General features: G+C 43.5%; 1 protein-coding gene across 1 annotated transcript in view; it reads left to right on the top strand.

Moving 5' to 3' along the window:
* ATXN10 (ataxin 10) overlaps positions 1–19,836 on the top strand; it is a 158,397-nt gene that overhangs the window by 15,422 nt on the left and 123,139 nt on the right. Inside the window, exons 2-3 of the mRNA XM_007453909.1 lie at positions 6,597–6,788; positions 12,060–12,142. Coding sequence (XP_007453971.1) covers positions 6,597–6,788; positions 12,060–12,142 — 275 coding nt within the window. The remainder of the gene's footprint in view (positions 1–6,596; positions 6,789–12,059; positions 12,143–19,836) is intronic.

The raw sequence follows: 19,836 nt of genomic DNA, 5'->3' as shown, positions 1-19,836 counted from the left end.
CCCCCACCCCCCCCCCCCCCCGCCCGTATATCTTGACAGCAGTCTCCTCCAGCTCAGTAAACAGCAGATACATCTGTCCATTTATTGCTCAGGCCAAAGTTTGGGGCCATCCTTGACTCCCCCTTCTCAGATACCCCTCATAATAATTTATCCTCAAGTCTTATTGGCTCCATCTTCAGAATATATTCAGAATCTGATCCGTGCTTATTATGCCTGCCTCTGCCACTCTTTTCCAAGAATGGTGTCCTGACTGATCTCCTGTTGTCTTTTCTTTCTCCTGCTATGATCAGCTCTTTACAGAATAGCCAGAGGGATCCTTTCAAAGTGAAAGTCAGGTGATGTCACTCCTCTGCTCAGAAGCCTCCCCGGGTTCACATCAGGAGCGGAAGTTCTTTCAGTGGCCTACAGAGCCTGTGTCTTACCCCTGAGTCACTGGATGCTTCCACCAAGCCCCCTGCTGTTCCTCTGATGCCTTTGCCTGCCATCCAAGCTCTTCTCACAGGAAGGGCGTAGTTTGCCTCCTCGCCTTCAGTTCTATGCTCAAATACCACTTTTTAAATAAGGTCTTACATTCAAAAATCCTTCTCTACCTAAGACTATAGAGACATTCTCCATATATTTTCTTCCAGAGTTTCATAGTTTTGCCTAACATATATTCCTAAATCCATCTGGAGTTACTTTTAGTAGGATTATACATAAGGCTCCAATTTGGTTTTTTTCTCATATGATTGATAGTTGTTCCAGCACCTCTACTGGAACAGTCCGGCCTTCACCTGGGATTTTTAGTGCCAGCGCTGTCATCTGTCAGGTTTCTCTGTGTGCACAGTTCTCTTCTGGACACTGTCCACTTCTGTGCATTTCACCTTCTCTTCGCTTCCTTTGCTTGGTATAATGCATTTGAGATTCTCTTTGTTCTGATGACAGATGAATTTTGACTGTGGTGAGGACATTGGGGAAGAGGGAAGCATGTGGCTTTTCCGGGTGGGGGAGAGGACTGATATATTTGGGACCCTTTAAAGCTGGTATCGCCAAACTGTGATCTGTGGGCCAAATCTGACCTACCACCTGTTTTTGTTTTGTTTTGTTTTGTTTTCTTTTTTTAAATGGCCTTTGAGTTAAGAATGATTTTTACATTTTAAATGGTAGGGGAAAACAAATGAACAAAATTTCATGACACATGAAAATTATATGAACTTTAAATTTCAGTGTCCATACAAAGAGTTTACTAGAACACAGCTGTGTTCATTCTTTTGGGTGTTATCTATGGCTGCTTTTGCCCTGCAGCAGCAGAGAAGTTGTGACAGAGGTTGTCAGGTCCTCAAAGCCTAAAATATTTACTCTCTGGCTCTTTGCAGAAAAAGTTTGCCAGCCCTGCAACCCTGTCTCAGGGAGTTGTCTCAGCTTGAGTGTCCTGGATGTGACAGAAGAGGGGAAGAGAGTATGTAAAGGAGAGTTTTGAGGTCTGCAGAGGTGAATTTCAAACTTTTGCCCAGGCTCTCTCTGGTAGGAGATAGAAATGTTTTTATTTTCCGTTCTTGTTCGTCTAGCGCAGTCAAATCATTAAGGGGTTTATGGTTTTAAATAACAACCAATGATTGTTATTTTAATCTCTGGACTTGTGTGTATTCTAATAGTTTTTCTCAGTGACAGTGGTTAAACTACTCTAAACCACATGTGCCAGTTTTTAATTAAATGTCGGGTATTAGAATGAGTCTTTCAACCAGGATGTAAGTCTTAGTCGTAGTGTTAAATGACGAACAGTTGAGTCTCCTTTTCAGAAGGAGGTCCCGCCTCATGAATTGACTGTAAGATGTGAGTACGGATGGTATGTTAGGCCTGTCTAACCTGTGCTGTAATCACCGGTAGTTTTCTTTAATTTTATTCAAACAGGACTTGTCAGGATTAAACCTACAGATCTGTTCAAACTTGAAGGAAGTGCGATTCTACCTTTTGTATCATTCAAAGGCTGTTTTTGTTCTGTAATGTAACATTTCATTTATAAGTTGTCTGCAGGGTATACATTCATTCCTATGTAAAAGGAATGTCTGATGGTTGAATTTTAATTCTGCTTCTGAGTGCTTTGGGCCTTCTGTGAAGAAGCAGCTAAGCCTCTTAAAGTCCTTGTGAATATCTTGTGTTAGTTGTGGTTAAAGCAGAAGTGACAGCAATTTTTATTATTAATAACATTTGTAATATACAAACGGTTGACTGGCCTTTACTGGTTATTTCACTGTCGTTAATCGTTACACATGCTTAGCTGTGCTGTCTTGGCAGTGAACATGGAATTTGCAGACAGAGTACATTAGGACTCCTTTGGATCTGTAATGCCAGATAGCTTTCTTTCAAGGCTGTTGGAGAAGGTAAAGAGGTACAGAAGAGAGTTAAATGTTTTCATGGTAGTTACTGTTAATGAGAAGCTTTTTTTGTCCTCATCTGATGAAAGTTGTTAATTTATTATATTGTTTTAAAATATGGTGAATAAAATCTGTAGGTATTTATTATATGGCTCTAGAAGAAAAGTTTTTTCTGTTTTCCATTCACCCTTTATAAGGGGGTACAGACTCTAAGAAATAGTCTCTGCTGGGCTTCCCTGGTGGCGCAGTGGTTGAGAGTCCGCCTGCCGATGCGGGGGACACGGGTTCGTGCCCCGGTCCGGGAAGATCCCACATGCCGCGGAGCGGCTGGGCCCGTGAGCCACGGCCGCTGGGCCTGCGCGTCCGGAGCCTGTGCTCCGCAACGGGAGAGGCCACAGCAGTGAGAGGCCCGCGTACCACAAAAAAAAAAAAAAAAGAAATAGTCTCTGCTTTCAAGAAATTTAAAATGTAGTCAGTTGACTTACAACTCCTCACCTCTCCCTCCCCCTATAAGCTTACCCATTCAGTGGGGAAGGAGAAATTAGGTGTTTCTTAAATACCAATTATAAGATATCAGCATCTTAAGATACGACCATTGTTTTTCAAATCTTTGGGTCCAGGATGTGTGAATTTCTTAACGGGAATGTGGATGAGTTGAGCTAGTTCCTCAGTGTCTCCCTGTTTCCAGTTGCTGCTGCAAAGCACACTGATTGCGCTGCTCCCAGGAGGCCTGGTGCCTGGCTCAGGGCACAGGCTCAGTACGTGCGTTACCTGCCAAGTCTGGGAAGCACTTAGATCCCGCTCTGAATAGGCGAATAGTCTCATCACTGTTTTAAACTTGAATTGAACAAATGCAGTTAGTGAATGCGGGTCTGGGCCCTAGAGATACAGAAAAAAATAAGGTAGTCTCTGTTCTTCTGGGATTTATAGTCTAGCTGGGGTGATAGACCGCATCAGTGAATGTAATCTGATGTGGGTAAGTGCTATTCCGTTCTATGGACCGAGCTCCAGGGGCGCATAGAGATGGGATGCGGCTCCCCTGAGTACTCTGAGTAGCAGAGGAGTCTCACCAGGGCTGTGAGTTTTCAGAGGCCTGAAAGGAGCCCCCAGGTTCTTCCAGGCAGAGGCTTGGGTGGGGGTGGTGTGAGAGGCATTCTGGGGGAGGGCATACATGTGAACAGACCCAGAGGATTGCCAGTGCTTGCTAGTTTCAGGAATCCATGGGGAGGACAAGTGACAGTGATCACAATCCCAATTTATTTTCTCTTTATACTGCGTATGTGAACCGTTGTATGCTGGATAGATGCTGCTGTGATTACTCTTTAGTAGCTATTAATAGTTATTTGTGTTTCAGGAATCTTTTGGTTGGCTGTAGTTCAGGTAAACATTTTCCTTTTGGTTAAAAGTGTAATGAAGGAGAAAGGCATGGTGCATATGTGACAAATTAACATGTAACATTGGAAATTATTTAGGGTGGTTCATGAACTTACTAATTGTTCTGTGGTTGGCATATCAGTTACCCAGTTTTCCTAAGAACACTGCTGTTATTTTGTGTTGTCTATTATAGTTTGATTTCAAAGCTTTTGCTGTGCTGGATGTCAGTTTTGAGTGAAGCAGAGGTTAAGATTTCAAAGAGTGACATCAGAGAAGACCATTCACAGTAGGAAGGTGGTGACCATGAGAGAGGGAGCTTGTGAAGGACCCGCTGAAAGAAATCATACTGGCTTCTTTACCCCAGGTACAAACACACATTTCTTAGTCATCGTAGGAGGAAAAAAAAAAAGAGGCTTTACTCTAGATTATTCGAGTTCTAGAGCTCTACTTTTACTTGATTATAAGATTAAGGAATAAATATCATCAAAACTTTATGCAGGTGGGGCAGATAGAGGTAATTAGGTTTATTCTTTGTTGTAGAAATCATGATCACTCTTGGCATTCTTCAGAATGTTTTAAACCCGTGGGTACTTTCTTAGCATGTTAATAGTGCCTGCACTATATTTAGTATCGTTCAAGCCCAGAGCACGCCTCCCCCAAATAAGCCTCAGTGGCATATTGATTTTTTTTTAAATTAAAGTTACTTAAGAAAAAGCCAGTGCAAGAGGGACGCTCTGACCCTCCTCTCTGTTGAAAGCAGGCAGTAAATCTCCGTGTGAGAGGTACCCTCCCTGCATCTGGAGTCAGAAGGACAGCCTTATCCCCAGAGGTGAATTTGGGGCCAAGAAGCCTATATAAACAAACCTTGTTTCCTCTATAACGTACTACCCCAAGTCCAAACTCTCCTTAGATTCTTCACTAACTAAGCACCCAAAGCCTAAGTTTCTTTGTTCAGTCAATTCCTCAGAAATTTAGTGTTTCTTTGTCTAAAAAGTATGAAAGCCGCCTGCTGTGGCACATTTTTTAGGTCCCATTTCTATGAGACCTCCATGCACACGAATTAGAATTTCTTTTTCTCCTGCGTGTCTGTCAATTTTATTATTAGTCCAGTGGCAAGAGCTCTCGGGGTAGAGTGGGAATTGCCTCCTCCTCAGCAGCACCCACTTCTCCTTAAAGCTGTCGTGAGAGTGTTAGTGAATCTTCTTTTTGTCATATTGTCACTGAAAGTGGCTTACACACTCCATTGTTTTATACAGTTTCTGAGGCAGGACTAATGCTGCACCTTTGAACTTTGACTTTTTTATTTGGTCGCTTAACTGCTGCGACCCTGAGTCAAAGCTTCATGATCCCCATTTAGAGAGGGCCAACGGGGGGAGGTGGGGCAGATTATTTTATGCACGATTTCCCAATTTTTAATTGATTAATTTATATTCTGCCTCTTTCCAAAAACAAATCTGACGTGCCTTAAAAAATAAATACAGTTAGATAAAATAAAGGTAAGGGAGGAAATTGGAGGGGAGGGAAAAGCCAGAAATAAGGTTAGTACTCAGAAGCCATGCTGAGGGATTCATAGTGTTAAAGGTGGGTCGTGGGTTTGACTCCAGGCTTCTTAAAGGCAAAGACAGAGGAGAACGTGATAAATAAAGTGATTTATATCATCCATCCTTAAGATAAAAAGGCGACACTTGGAGTACAAGTATTTATGGTCCTGAAGCTCGCAGAGGGAGTGTCTCCCAGGCCCCCCAGAGCAAGCACAGCCGCTTGGGGCGCTTCAGTTGGCCGAGCTTCTGGAGAAACCCGGTGGTCTGGCTTCAATTCATCCAGGGGTGAATGTAGGGTTCTGGGATTCCACAGTGCGAACACAGGGAGAAAATTCCTATGGTCAGGACTTATCTGTAAGAGTCTCTTCAGTTGTCTAACAGCAGTTTTTCTTCTGACATTAAAGCGGATTCTTGTTTCTTTAGGGGATTCATGGAATGAGGAAATGGGCTTGCATTTAGGTGCCGTGCTGCACACAGTAATCCTTCTCTTCATAGCTGTGGAATGAGATCCAGTACGGGCAGTGCTCCTGGCGTGAGAGGCCGTGGGAACTGAGGTGCCCAGTTGTGGGTGGGGTGGGGTGAACAGCCACAGGTTCATCCCCCGCCCCGGGCACACACTCTGCCTGGAAGCGAGCTCGCTCTGTCTCTCTGTCCGTCTCCCGCTGCTTCTGTCTGTCTCCTTCCCTCCTTCCCGCTCCCCCGGCTCCCCATCTTTGTGGTTGAACGCGTGTAAGCTCAGAGCACTGCTTCTGGCTCCTCTGTCTAAGAATGGGTAGTGGCTCTGCCCCCCAGGCAGCCCTTCGTGAGGATCCTTTCTCATAACTTTACTTCAGGTACACACTGGCTGACAGAGGACATGGTTATATTCTCTGTCTAGAACGTGAGATGCAGATATTCTGGTTTGACTAAGGGCCGGCCCATAACCATAAACAGTCACCTTAAACGGGGGTTCGGGTTGTCGTGGGGGTGGAAATCCGACTGTTTCAGTTGGAATTGTGGCTCCAAAAGTTATTAGCTGAGGGATGTGGGCAAGTTACATAGACTCTTGTGTCTCAGGTGTCTTGTCTTTAAAATGGAGAGGACAGTATTGGCTTCATAAGGTTAATGCAAAGATTAAATGAGATAATACAGGGACTGGTTGATGAGAGCAGTGCCTTGGCGAAGTGCTCAGTGTACGTAGCTCTTTGGTGTCGCAAACTAAGGAGCTGGAACAGATAGGCCTAGCTTGCCTCCCCCCAAAATTAAGTACCAGCAGTGTTCTGAAAAGGACATTTGGAAATGTCTTTTTCTTTTTTTTCTGGTTTGTAACAATTTTATCCTTTTTCAGAGAAACAGCACCCAGGACTATTTTCCAGAGAGTCCTGGATATCTTAAAGAAATCTTCTCATGCCGTTGAGCTGGCCTGCAGAGACCCATCCCAAGTGGAACATCTGGCTTCCAGTCTGCAGTTAATAACGGAGTGCTTCCGGTGTCTCCGGAATGCTTGTATTGAGTGTTCTGTGAACCAAAATTCAATCAGGTACTATTCTTTGTAGTTACATATATGCCTTTGATAATATCTCTTTGTGTACGTGCATGCGGGTTCTGTCATGTTGGCCTGTCTGTTAGAGATGGTTCTGGCATCACAGTCACCTGTGTTTATTAGGAGACTCTCTACGTCTCCGGGCACAAGTGCTCTGCAGGACTTGCTGCGGGAGACTCCTGGGTGAGTGTGTGATGGGGGTGAGTATGTGATGGGGCAGCATGTTTAACATGAGGGCTTATTTAGGTTTCTCACTTGCATTTATGATGTTTGGAGGGATTTGGTCTTTTACATAACACAGTGGTTTGAACTTAATTTTGATTCTTTGATTCTAGATTCTGCCTGCCTAAATGTGTTTGCAGTTCTGGACTTCACTTTTCTTAGTTGCAGGTGTTTGTTTTAATTAGTTTTAGTGTTTTAATTAGTTGCCCTTGTGTTTACTTCAAACAGGGAGCACGATGTGAATTTCTAAGACGGTTTATCTTAAGCGTTCCTTAAGATTGTGTAAAGTTGCCGGTTGCTGCCTCCTAATTTATAATATACAACTAAAATGTGGTTACCGGGCTTCCCTGGTGGTGCAGTGGTTGGGAGTCCGCCTGCCGATGCGGGGGACGCGGGTTCGTGCCCCGGTCGGGGAGGATCCCACGTGCTCCGCAACGGGAGAGGCCACAGCAGTGAGAGGCCCGCGTACCACAAAAAAAAAAAAAAAAAAAAAAAAAAAATGTGGTTACCGAGATGAGCAAGAGAATTGCCCCGCCCTGTCTTGTTGTTTTACATGTTACACTCTCCCCCCAGAACTGAGCACCCTTCCTCTCTGATTTTATGGAATCTGCTTTTTATTAACAAGTTTTACTTGAGATGAAGTTAGAAGCCACAAAGCATGCTCACTTTTATTTCCTGGACTTGAATGTAGACGGAGCCCCCGGGCTCCCTGTTACTGCCATGATGAGTGAAGTCGGGCTGGCCCAGAAGCCAGTGGAGAGACTCCCTGTGCTGCCTAGACGGTCTGTACCTGAGGCTTTGATATGATTAATGAGGTTTTCTTAGATCAAAGGAGAGGGAATCAAAAGAGAGAGTTGTTTAACTTCAGCACAAAATTGAACATGGTGTCCATATACAGATAAACGGATAGAAACAGTAATGATCTTGGTAGCAATAGTTAACATTGAAAAAGTATAACTAGTTATATGCTAGAAGCAGCAGGCCAGAGGCTAGATTATTTTGTCCCTTTCCAGGCAGGGAGGCCCTCTAGTGTGACGGGAGAGGGAAAGGAGAGCCCTAGAGTGGAAATTCCAACCATTCAGGGCACCAGCTCCTGGGAAAAACTTTTTTGTAGTCAGAAAGACAACAAAGATTCTGGTAGGGACTTTGAGGTCAACCGTAACTAAAGCTGATACTCCCGAGCCCGTCAAGATTCAGATCTCAACCAATATGTATTTTTCTGATGTTTTCAGTTATTAAAGAGTTAATTAAAAAGTAGGATGCTATTAAGGCCTAGACCTTTTTACATCTTTTGTCTGAGTGTTGCACTTTGTATGGACTGGAATTATTTTTTGCCAAGGATGTATGGAACGTGGGGTATAATACAGCAAAGCAAACAATCTGAGTCATATGAAATTTCAGGAAGTACTCAAAGAAAACTGTTGAAAGCAGTTAGCTCTGCATGTAACTATAATCCCTATTGCTGGGGTCGCTATACTTTTACTGCAGAGAGCCAGATAAATAGTTCAGGCTTTGTGATCGCTGTCAGAGGGGCTCACTTCTCCCATTGTAGTAGAAGGGGGCCATATGTAGTACGTGAACAGATGCACATGCTGTGTTCCAGTAAAACCTCATTTGTGAACGTTGAAATTTGAATTTCATAGAATTTTCATGTCATGAAGTTACGTTTTTCTCCCCCCACCAAATCTGGCCATACAGAAGCAGGCAGTGGGCCCCAGTGCCTGGCAGCCATTTGTATACGTAGGGGCAAGAGGAGGAGCAGAGGTGGAACAGCATCTTCTTTTCGGAGGCAGGTGCTGAGCCCTTTTCCCCACCAGTCTTGTGTTCGGATAAAGAGGAAAGGAGCAATGGCTGTCTGCCCACCTGGCCTTGGGGAGGGGAGAGAGGACTCGAGCCTCGTGCACACCGACCCTGACCCCCTTCTTTAGCAGTGAATGTCTTGGCTTAATTCTGATTTATGTTGAGAAGAAGTGAAGAAGGTCGGGAGCTCTATGAGTTTCCTTTGCTGCTGTAACAAAGTACTGCAAATTCAGTAGCTTAAAGTAACAGAAATTTATCATCTGCCAGTTCTGGAGGTCAGAAGTGCAAAATCAGTTTTCCTGACCTAAAGTTAGTGTCAGCAGGGCTGGTTCCTTCTGGAGTCTCTAGCAGAGAATTGATTGCTCTGGCTTTTCTAGCTTCCTGAGGCTGCCTGCATTCCTTTACCTCAGAGCAACACCGTAACCTCTTCCAGTCTCTTTCTGACTCTGACCATATGGCATCCCTCTGATAAGGACCATTATGGTTACATGAGGCCCACCCAGGTGATTCAGGATAATCTTCCCATCTTCAAACCATTAATTTAATCACTCCTAGAAAGTCTCTTGTGGTATTTTCTGACCAGTTCTTATTCTCCAAAAACAGCCAGCAGTCCAGCAATTCGGTTCCATTCTGACACTAACTCCTTCAGGTTAGTGGCTTCAGATCCCGTAACTTCATGACTCAGTCCCACAAGACTGCCCCAGCTTGGATGCCAGCTGCAAATAGGGTACCTGGGCTACATTTCTGCCCAGCTGACTACAAATTCAGGGGTTTCCGGGACACCCCTCAGGTTTGATAATTCAGTAGAACGACTCACAGAACCCAAGGTAGCACTTTAACATCTGTTACTAGTTTACTGTAGAGGGACAGCCACCTGGAAGAGATACATAGGATGGGGCGGGGCACAGAACTTCTGTGCCCTCTCCAGGCATGCCATCTTCTGAGCACTTCGATGTGCTCATCAGCCCACTCAGAAGCTTTCCAAACTCATTGTTTCGGACTTTTTGTGGAAGTTCCGTCACATAGGTGTGATTGATTAAATCATCGGCCATGGTGATTGAACTGCCTTCCCTTCCTCAGAGGTAGGAGGTTGGGGTTGAAGGTTCCAGCTGTCCGATCTTAGGGCTGGTCCCTCTGGCAGCCACCTCCCATCCTGCAGGCCCAGGAAGAGTCCCCTCTTTAGCATAAGCTCAGGTATGGTTGAAAGGGGCTTGTTACGAATAACAAAAGGCCTTCCTCTCACACAGGAACTTCCAAGGGTTTTAGGAGCTCTGTGCCAGAAACTGGAGACAAAGATCAAATATAAATTGATTCCATCTCACATCTCTTTGCCATGTAAGGTAATAATATATTCAGTTTCCAGAGTTTAGTATGTGGACATCTTTAGGGGGCCATTATTTTGCCTAGCACAGTCTACCCTTTGGCCCCTAAAGATTCACGTCTGTCCTGTTTGCAAAATACATTCATCTCGTCTCAAGGTCCCCCACATTCTCGACCCATTCAGCAGCAACTCAAGCCCCAAATCTCATCTAAGTCTCATTAGCTGAAAAGTCCCAAATCTTACCATCTAAATTACATTTGGGTGAGACTCTGGATATGATTCATCCTGAAGCAAAATTCCTTTTTATCTTTGGACATGTGAAACTAGACATGAAGTTGTCTGCTCCCAAAATACAATGGTAGGACAGGCCTAGGATAACAGTTTTAGACATTACCCTCTAAAAGAGGAGAAAATTGAGGGAAAAGAGGAGTCACTGGTCCCAAGCAATTTCAGAATCCAGTTGGGCAAACTCAGGTTTTGAGGCCTGGGAATGATGATCCTCTGTGGCTTGGGGCTCTGCCCTTGGTCCTACCCTCAGAGTCATCCTTCCTTTTTCTTCAAGGGTAAGAGTCATACATGTTTTCAGCTGAGTACCTGTATCAGCCTCTTTCCTGCCTGTGGGATTTTGGGAGTTTAACAGCCTTCTTTCATCTCATCCTTTCTTTGTGCATTTCATCCAGGTTGGCAGAGTTTCTACTGGTATAACATTCTCAAAAACCTTGTGGGTCTCACGTGTATGTCACGGGGAGTTACATACCATTAAGCAACCTAGGGTCTGCCATAGAGCTTTCTTAGATAACCCCATCTCTATTCCTGATTTCTGCTGAGATCACTGAGGGGAATGAGTAACACTCCTAGTCTTTTTAAAGAGCCCTCTGTGTAACTGAACACCAACCTTTTGGTTCTTCCAAGACATTAGCAATAAAGGTCGCCTAGCCACATCCTTGGCTTTCTCTCCAGAGGACAGTTTCCTCACAGTGAATAGTCTAGTTTTAGCGTCTTTTGCAATCCAGATAGACTGAGAATTTTCCAAATCATACCTGATTCCCTTTTAGTCTCCTCTGTCTCTCCCCTCTCGCATTTTACCGTACACACCAAGAGGAAAGAAATCAGGCCACACCTTCAACGTGTTGCTTGGAAATCTGCTCAGCTAAATATCCAGATTCATCGTTTTGCTAAGCTTCTGCCACTGTAGAAAAAGGATTGTTCCGTCCAGTTTCCAGTAACGAGTTCCTCATTTTCTTCTGAGATCTCACCAGCAGTGCCTTCAGTGTCCACATTTCTATTCGAGGCATCTAGGCCTTTCTGTCATGCTTCTCAAAATTCTTCCAGCCTCTGCCCATTGCCAGATCCCAAAGCCACTTCCATGTATCTGTGTGTTACAGCAGCACCCCATTTCTCCTACCCACATTAGTTTCCTGTTGCTACTTGACAAATTACTAAAAACCCAGTGGCTTAAAATAACACATTTATTATCTTACAGTTCTGAAATTCAGAAGTCCGTAGCGGGCCAACATGGCTGAACCCCTTTTGGAGGCTCTAGGGGAGAATCATTCTCCTTGCCTTTCCCAGCTTGTAGAGGCTGCCTGCACTCCTTGGCTCATGGCCGCCCTCCCTGACCCTCTAGTATTCCTCTTGTAAGGACCCGTGTGATACACTGGGCCCGCCTGGTTAATAATCCAGGATAGTCCTTTCATCTCAAGGTCCTTAATTTATTCACGACTGTAAAAGTCCCCTTTGCCATGTAAGGTAACATATTCACAGGTTTTGGGTATTAAGATGTGGATGCCTTGGAGGGCCATTATTCTGCCCACTACAGGAACTGTCAACCGGTAGTCTCCGCATTCATTGTGGATTATAATTTGAAGTGCAGGTTTAAGAAAAAGAGTGTGCCTAACTTTGTCCTTTTTAAAAACCTTATACAGGAACTTGGATACAATTGGTGTTGCTGTTGATTTGATTCTTCTTTTTCGTGAACTTCGAGTGGAACAGGAATCCCTGTTGACAGGTAATTTGCAGTATGATTCGTGGATTACTTACATCTTTGAAAAGGATTTAAATACCAGTACTCTGAGTATTGCATCATTCATTAAAGCAGATGGTTCTGTATTTCATGATACAGAGAAACTTCATTAGTGATATTAAAGAATCATCATAGAAGAAAGTTGTAGTGACTTCCAATTTTCTCCCTCTGTTGTGGGCTAAATTGTGTGTGTTCCACCCACCCCGCCTCCCCCAGTTCATATGTTGAAGTCCTGACCCCTAGTGTACTTCAGAATGTGATTATATTTGGAGACAGGGCCTTTAAAGAGATAATTAAGGTAAAATGAGGTCATATGGGTAGACCCTAATCGAGTGTCCCTGGTGTCCTTATAAGAAGGAGAGATGAGGACACAGGTGCAGAGGGGCGACCATGTGAAGACACAGGGAGAAGATGACCACCTGCAAACCAAGGAGGGAGGCCTCAGAAGAAGTCAGTCCTGCCAACGCCTTGACCTCAGACTTCTAGCTTCAAAACAGAAAACACATTTTTCTTGTTTAAGGCACCCAGTCTGTGGTACTTTGTTATGGCAGCCCTAGCAAAGTGATACAGTGTCTTTTAACATGTGTCGATGTGGCAGGCCCTATTCTCGGTGTTGGATGTGATCTGAACAGGGACCAAAGCAGTCAAAAATCTCTGTCCTCAGATGTGTACATTCCAGTGAGGGGAGTCTTGTATTAAGTATATTAAATAAGGCAAATACACAGCATGACACAGAGGGAAGTTAGCTCTGAGTGTTAATAGCTGTTGGTATAGGAGTAAGAGAAAAACCAAGCTCCTTAATTTGAAGACCAGGAAGCTTTTCCAGACTTTTTGGAATATTTTTGGTTCTTGAACTACTTGCATCAACACTTCTTTGGACAGAGGTTATTATCATACCATTATATTTAAAAATAAAAACATAGAATTTTAACAGGTGATCTCTTTATCCAAGGAATTGAAATACTTGTGGGTAAACCTAAGTCATTTAATAGAACATCTCAATGTAAATATCCAGCTTATAAAATATACTAGATTGGAGGTTAAAAAAAATTTTTTTTAGTGCTAATTCAATGAATAGTTACTTCAAATGAGAACTCTCCAGCTGTATTTAAAATATGTTATTTATATACAATTCTTAATGCCTATACTTACTATATAAAGTGAAGCATGCTTATCTGAATGTTAGTGGGGAGGCTGCTGTGAGAAGGTAGAGAGAGAATTTGAGCTGATCGTCTTTTTTCACAGGCATAGAGACTGAGGCCCACAGTGAAACAGGCTGACTGCACTGTCAGAGGTACCACCTGGCTTAGTTTAGTTCTCATTCTACTCTGTGATTTCTTAGTGTTTTCATTTAAAACTCATTTGTTAAAATTCCTGCGTCTTTCTGTTTGATTTAGGATTCTTCCTCTGGGACATTGTAATTATTTTTTGAACTAATTAAATTATCTAAGAATTGGCACACAAAGTGTTGGCTCTAAGTTTTTTGGAACAGCAATAATTTCTTTAGTATTCTCAGTTTGGTAGGGTGTAGCATTAGGTTGTAAAGTGTTTTAAAATGTTGTATATTTAAAAGTCTTCTTGTAGCTCCATTTTGTGATAAAACAGAAGCCTCAGTGCTCAAACTGGGGGGTTAAAAACCAGCAGTAAAATACAGATTTCACTCTCTTGTATGGAAAGGCAGTTATTTTTGAAGTCTGACTGTGGTATGATAATTCAGAAAGAGAGTTCAGGATGTACTACGTTTCATAATTGCTGAAAAAAACACCGATGTGGTGGGTAGTGTGTCACTGACAGAGCTTAGGACCTAAGGTGGGCAGGAGTAGGTTTCTCTGGTAATGGTGGATTCCTAAACAAGACACCAGAGGAAGCACTGCACAAACGCTGTGAGTAAATAACTGTCAGAGCCGAGCCAGCCCTCCTCCACTTGTGCATAGAATCCCATCCCCACTCGCCCACTCAGAAACTCTTCCCCTGAAAGTGTCCCCTTTCTCTCCGGCATCATCCCTTTCCCCTCTTTACTCCGTCATTTCACCAGCGTATAATGTGCTCTCCTGTTTTCCACTTAGAAGTGTCTTCCCTTGACTCTGTGTCCCCCTCGGTCCAGTATCCCTTGTCTCTATCCCACGACTGCTACAGAAGATTGGTTACTTGGTGTTTACAATATGTGATGAAAGATTATTTCATCCTTTCTTCTCAGGATTAATTTTCTCCTCACTGAAGCGAATAGATGATCTAGCAAAAAAACCAAAGGAGCACATTTCTGAAACTTTTTATGAACTGGTTTGTCATTGATGAATAAATCAGTTGTTGGGTTGGCGGCTTGGCTGTTCATTGATATCGACCAGTCAGAGAGCGTAGATGTTCATAGACCTATTTTATGTTAGGTATATTAAGAGTTGTTCACAATTTATGTAGTTGCAGTTATATCAGTTAATACATTTTTTATTGTTACGAGATTCACGTCACATAAAATTAACCACTTTAAAGTGAACAATCGAGTAGCATTTAGTGCATTCACAGTATTGTACAGCCACCACCTCTGTCTAACTGGAAACATTCGCATCACCCCAAAAGGAAACCCTGTACCCATTGAGCAGTTGCTTTCCATTTCCCAGTTCCCTGAGCCCCTGGCAACCACCATTCTGCATTCTGTCTCTATGGATTTGCCTGTTCTGGATTTTTCATATAAATGGAATCATAGAATTTTGTGACCTTTTTTGTCTGGCTTCTTTCAGTTAGCATAATGTTTTTTGAGGTTCATCCACAATGTATATGTATCAGTGCTTCATTTCTTTTTATGACTGAATAATATTCCATTGTATGCATAGAATACATTTTTTATGTATCCATTCATTCATTGATGGGCGTTTGGGTTGTTTCCACCATGTGGCTCTTGTGCCACTATTTGGCTATTTAGAATAGTGCTGCTCTGATCATGTGTGTACATGTATTTATTTGAGTACCTGTTTTCAGTTCTTTTGGGTGTATACCTAGGAGTGGAATTGGTGCGTCAATTTTATATTTAAATTTTTAAGAAACTGCCAAACTTTTCCATAGCAGCTGACTATTTTATATTTTCACCAACAGTGTACAAGGTTCCAGTTTCTCCACATCCTTGCTGACATTTGTTTTCCCTTTTTTGGAGTATAGTTATCCTGGTGGGTGTGAGGTGGTATCTCATCGTGGCTTTGATTTGCGTTTCCCTAATGACGAATGATGTTGAACAGCTTCTCATGTGCCTTTTGGTTATTTGTAAATCTTCTTTGGGGAAATCGTTATTGAATTTGTTACAATATTGCTTCTATTTTATGTTTTGGGTTTTTGGCCGTGAGGCATGTGGGATCTTAGCTCCCTGACCAGGGATTGAACCCGCACCTCCTGCATTGGAAGGTGAAGGCTTAACCCCTGGACCACCAGGGAAGCCCCTAAATCCCTATTTTAAAGTCAGCTAATTAGCAACTTTAATTCCACCTGCTACTTTAATTCTCCTTTGTTGTGTAACTTAGCATACTCACATGTCCAAGGATTAGAATGTGGACATCTTTATGGGGCCATTACTCTACACACCACACTGGGACTTGGTGTAAGTCGTTAGTTCTCAATTCAGTTTTTATTCTATTGTGAACATTGGGCTTTTCAGAGGCAGACTAGTTTCATCCTTCCCATACACCCCTGTTTCTTTTCCCCAGTGATACTTAAAAAAAAAAAAAAAAATTTAGGTGAAATTTGCATAACATACAAGTAGCCACTTAAAAGCATATACAGGGACTTCCCTGGTGGCACAGTGGTTAAGAATCCGCCTGCCAATACAGGGGACCTGGGTTCAAGCCCTAGTCTGGGAAGATCCCACATGCCGCAGAGCAGCTAAGCCTGTGCGCCAGAAATATTGAGCCTGCACTGTAGAGCCTGCATGCCACAACTACGGTGTCCGTGTGCCCTAGAGCCTGTGCTCTGCAACAAGAGAAGCCGCCGCAATGAGAAACCCGTGCACCGCAATGAAGAGTAACCCTGCTTGCCGAAACTAGAGAAAGCCCGCACACAGCAACAAAGACCCAACACAGCCAAAAAATAAATAAATAAATTTTTTTTTAAAAAAAAAAAGCACATACAGTTCAGTGGCATTTAGTGCGTTTACAATGTTATGCAACCACAACCTCCCTTTAGTTTCAAAACATTTTTTTCACCCAGAACACCTAATGCGCATTAATTAATCACTCCCCATGCCTCCCTCCCTACATCCTCCTGGTAACAAATTATCTGCTTCTCCCTGACGGGGGCACGAACCCGTGTCCCCCGCATCGGCAGGCGGACTCTCAACCACTGTGCCACCAGGGAAGCCCCCCCTTTGCCCAGTTTTTAATTGGGCTTTTAAATTTTTTCGTCAAGTTGTGAGAGTTATTTATGTATTGTGGATACTAGGAATTATGTTGAATCTGAAGATCCACTTGGGGAGAATTGCCATCTTAATGATATGGAGTCTTCCGGTCTATGAATAGGGAACATCTCTCCATTTATCTAGGTCTTCTTTTTCAATTGTATCAGTTTCAAGTAGATGGCTTGCGTCTGTTGACAGAGTTGGAAGGACATTACTGAGGCAAGAAGGAAAGTGGAAGTGATAACTTCTCACTACCTTCTTGAAAAAGGCAGCCAGTGATATTACTGAATTTTATTTGGAATTCAAGAATGCAACTTTGTTTCAACAATGAAGCTTAAACAAATTTTATAGCATGTTAGTTCAAACCTAATAACAAATCTTTTCAAAAGCGTTCTTGTTCCTTGATACAGTGCCTGTACTATCTTTTGACTTTCTCTGTGCGGACCTTACTCTTTGTAGATTTTTAGCAGGGTATCTGTGCCAGTTTTTCGTGACCGCTCTTGAGGTAAGAACTATAATTACGTTGTCAAAATAATATTTAGAGTATTATTTTCAGAGAATAATTGCAGTGGTGTGACGAATATATTATGCTCATCAAATTATATGTAAACATAAGCATGAGTTATTTTAATTGAGTTATTGGTGTTGTTTTTGGCCTTTGTTCTTTTCTAATCTGTAAAAATAATGTTGGGCTTTTTTGAGGGGCTATGTAACATTTTGCAGTATTTACATAGAGATCACTTGATAAGCTGTTTGGTAAAAGTAAACTGTCACTTGTACTTGTCTGGAGTTTTCTTTTCTTGTTTCTAGGACGTCTTTAAACCTTTTCCTTCCCAGAATTATGTTCTGATTCAGAGTGCTAATTTTTAGTTGCCTGATGAATTGTTGGGTTGTTTGGCTTTCAGACCGACTTATATTGTTGGCTTTTTTTGTGTGTTAAATTAAATCTTACAAGGATTTCAGTGTTAATACTCTAAAATAGTCAGCAGAAATAGAAATGTCATTTTACACTACGACTTAAGATGAAAATGAAGGTATTATTTTTTATTATGAACATTTTATATAATTTCATTATAGAGTGATTTTTAAAAATGAAAAGAAAGGGCTTCCCTGGTGGCGCAGTGGTTGAGAGTCCGCCTGCCGATGCAGGGGACACGGGTTCGTGACCCGGTCGGGGAAGATCCCACATGCCGCGGAGCGGCTGGGCCCGTGAGCCATGGCCGCTGAGCCTGCGCATCCGGAGCCTGTGCTCCGCAACGGGAGAGGCCACAACAGTGAGAGGCCCGCGTAACGCAAAAAAAAAAAGAAAAGAAAAATAATCATTGTATATGCCGGCTACATTAGACAAACACTTGACTTTTTTTTAGTCATTCTTCAGTATTTGTATGTATGGGTATGAATGTGTACTTGCAGTTTTGTATCCTGCTTTATTTTAGATTATAATGTTAATTCAGTTTTGAGGTTCTTGGTTCAGCATTTTGTCTTCGTAGTTTTTTATCTCCGTGTTTTGCTTTTTGGCCACAATTTCGCAACTCTTCTTTGAGCAGCCAGTTGTCGAGTTACTATGAATAAGTGAATAGCACAGGCACATTACATGCCTCAACTTTTTTCATCTTTACAGCTGCTCTGCCTTTGAGCTATTGGAGCAGCAGCGACAGGCTTTGAAGGGAAGGCCTGGGTTCCGGAAAAGTCTGAGGACAGAGGACCCGAGCTCCGGGCCTGGGTCAGTAGGCCAATCCCTCCCTCCTAGCAAAGCAGGGATCTAAGGAGGTTGAAGGTCTTTGGAAGTCCTCTTGCCCTTAAAAACATCTCCTGGTTGCTGCCTGTCCGGGATTTCCGTTAATAGAGCAGGATCTTTCATTTCATCTCAGACTCTCCTGTGGCTCCTTTCCTTGATGAGCTGATTCCTGTTGCTGAGGAAGAGCCACTGCTTGTTTTTGCCTGTCTTTCTTCTGCCACTTGCAGGCTTCATGCCCCAGGCCAGTTACCTGACCTTCTGAGCTTTGGTTACTCTTTGCAAGAGGGGGATAATATTAACCCCGACATCTTACAGTTAGAACAGAGTGTCTAGCACCTAGTGAACACTCAACACATGCTAGTTATCACTGTTTTTGTTACCTCATTCCTTGGTTCCAGATGCTTTATTCATGCTGGTCTTTTGTTCCTCAGAAGTGTCTCGCTCTCTCTCCACTCAGGGTCTCATCACATGCTACTCTGTCTGTATGGACTGTCCTGGCCCCAAAGTAACCACTTTGAAAACAGCCAACAGTCGGGTGCAGGCGCTGATCCCTCAGCATGGGTGCCAGGCAGGGGTAGCTGGGGCCTGGCACGGAGGGCTGAGGCTGAGGCTTGTCAGGCGCTGGCTTTTAGTTGTGTGACCTGAGGAGGGGGCTGGGGCAGGGGTGGGCGTGCAGGGATTCACGGTAGTGTCTGTTCACTGCAAAGTGCACAAGTATTTTAAGTATTTACTTACCAGCGTCACATACCCGTGAGAACTGGCTTACTGTTTGCGCTCTTCTCTTGGTGTGTGGGGTCTGGGGCCCTCTCCTGCTGCTGACTTGGGTGACGTGATAAAGATATCTGCCTTACTGTGACAATTAAATAAGAACTTGTATAAAATAAAGCACTTGGAACCGTACATGTCGCGTTAGTGATTGTCTAATGTTGGGTGTCGTTCGTTCTGGTTATGGGGCTGTTGTTACTCGGCTTTGAGCTTAGCCCTCTGTGCTCTGTTTCGTGGTGCAGGGGCTGGGAGTCCAGAAACATATTTCTCCTCCTCTTTCAGTGAGGTTTAGCCAATGAAGGATCTAGTGGGGACCAGGAGGCAGGGGGGCAAAGGGTGACTCGCCCCCTACTCGGGTCTCCCCTGGATGGTTCCCTTTCCAGCTTCCTTCCCGCTCGGAAAGCCTCCTAGTATTTCCTAGAGACACCACTGTTAGCTGGCCTGGGCCCTTCTTCCACGTGCAGAGGTGCCAGCGGTAGCCTGGGCAGCCCCTTCCACAGAGGCCCAGGTTCCAGCTCTGCAGAGCCCCTCCAGGCCTCTGGGTTCTCACAACCTTACCCTCTTCCCTTTGTGCCTCCAGTTTGAAGGGTGGTAGGTGGTGGTTTCCTGTAGCCTTAATCTCTGTGTTACCTCAGTGTTGCCTTTTTAGTTGAACTAATTCCGTATATTAAATTTCCTTTGTTAAAGAACAGTTTGGTTTCTGTCTGTCTGACTTGGTCCCGACTGATTGAAGTTCTTGTTTTTTCTAAGGCTTGTGCTTGATGCCATCTTCTCTCGCTTCCCCTGGGGCCCTCTTTCCCC

Source organism: Lipotes vexillifer, unplaced genomic scaffold (assembly GCF_000442215.2).
Source record: "Lipotes vexillifer unplaced genomic scaffold, Lipotes_vexillifer_v1.1 scaffold382, whole genome shotgun sequence".
Classification (NCBI taxonomy): Eukaryota; Metazoa; Chordata; class Mammalia; order Artiodactyla; family Lipotidae; genus Lipotes; species Lipotes vexillifer.
Note: the sequence above shows the minus strand (reverse complement) of the source record. Positions and strands in the feature narration are given on the sequence as shown.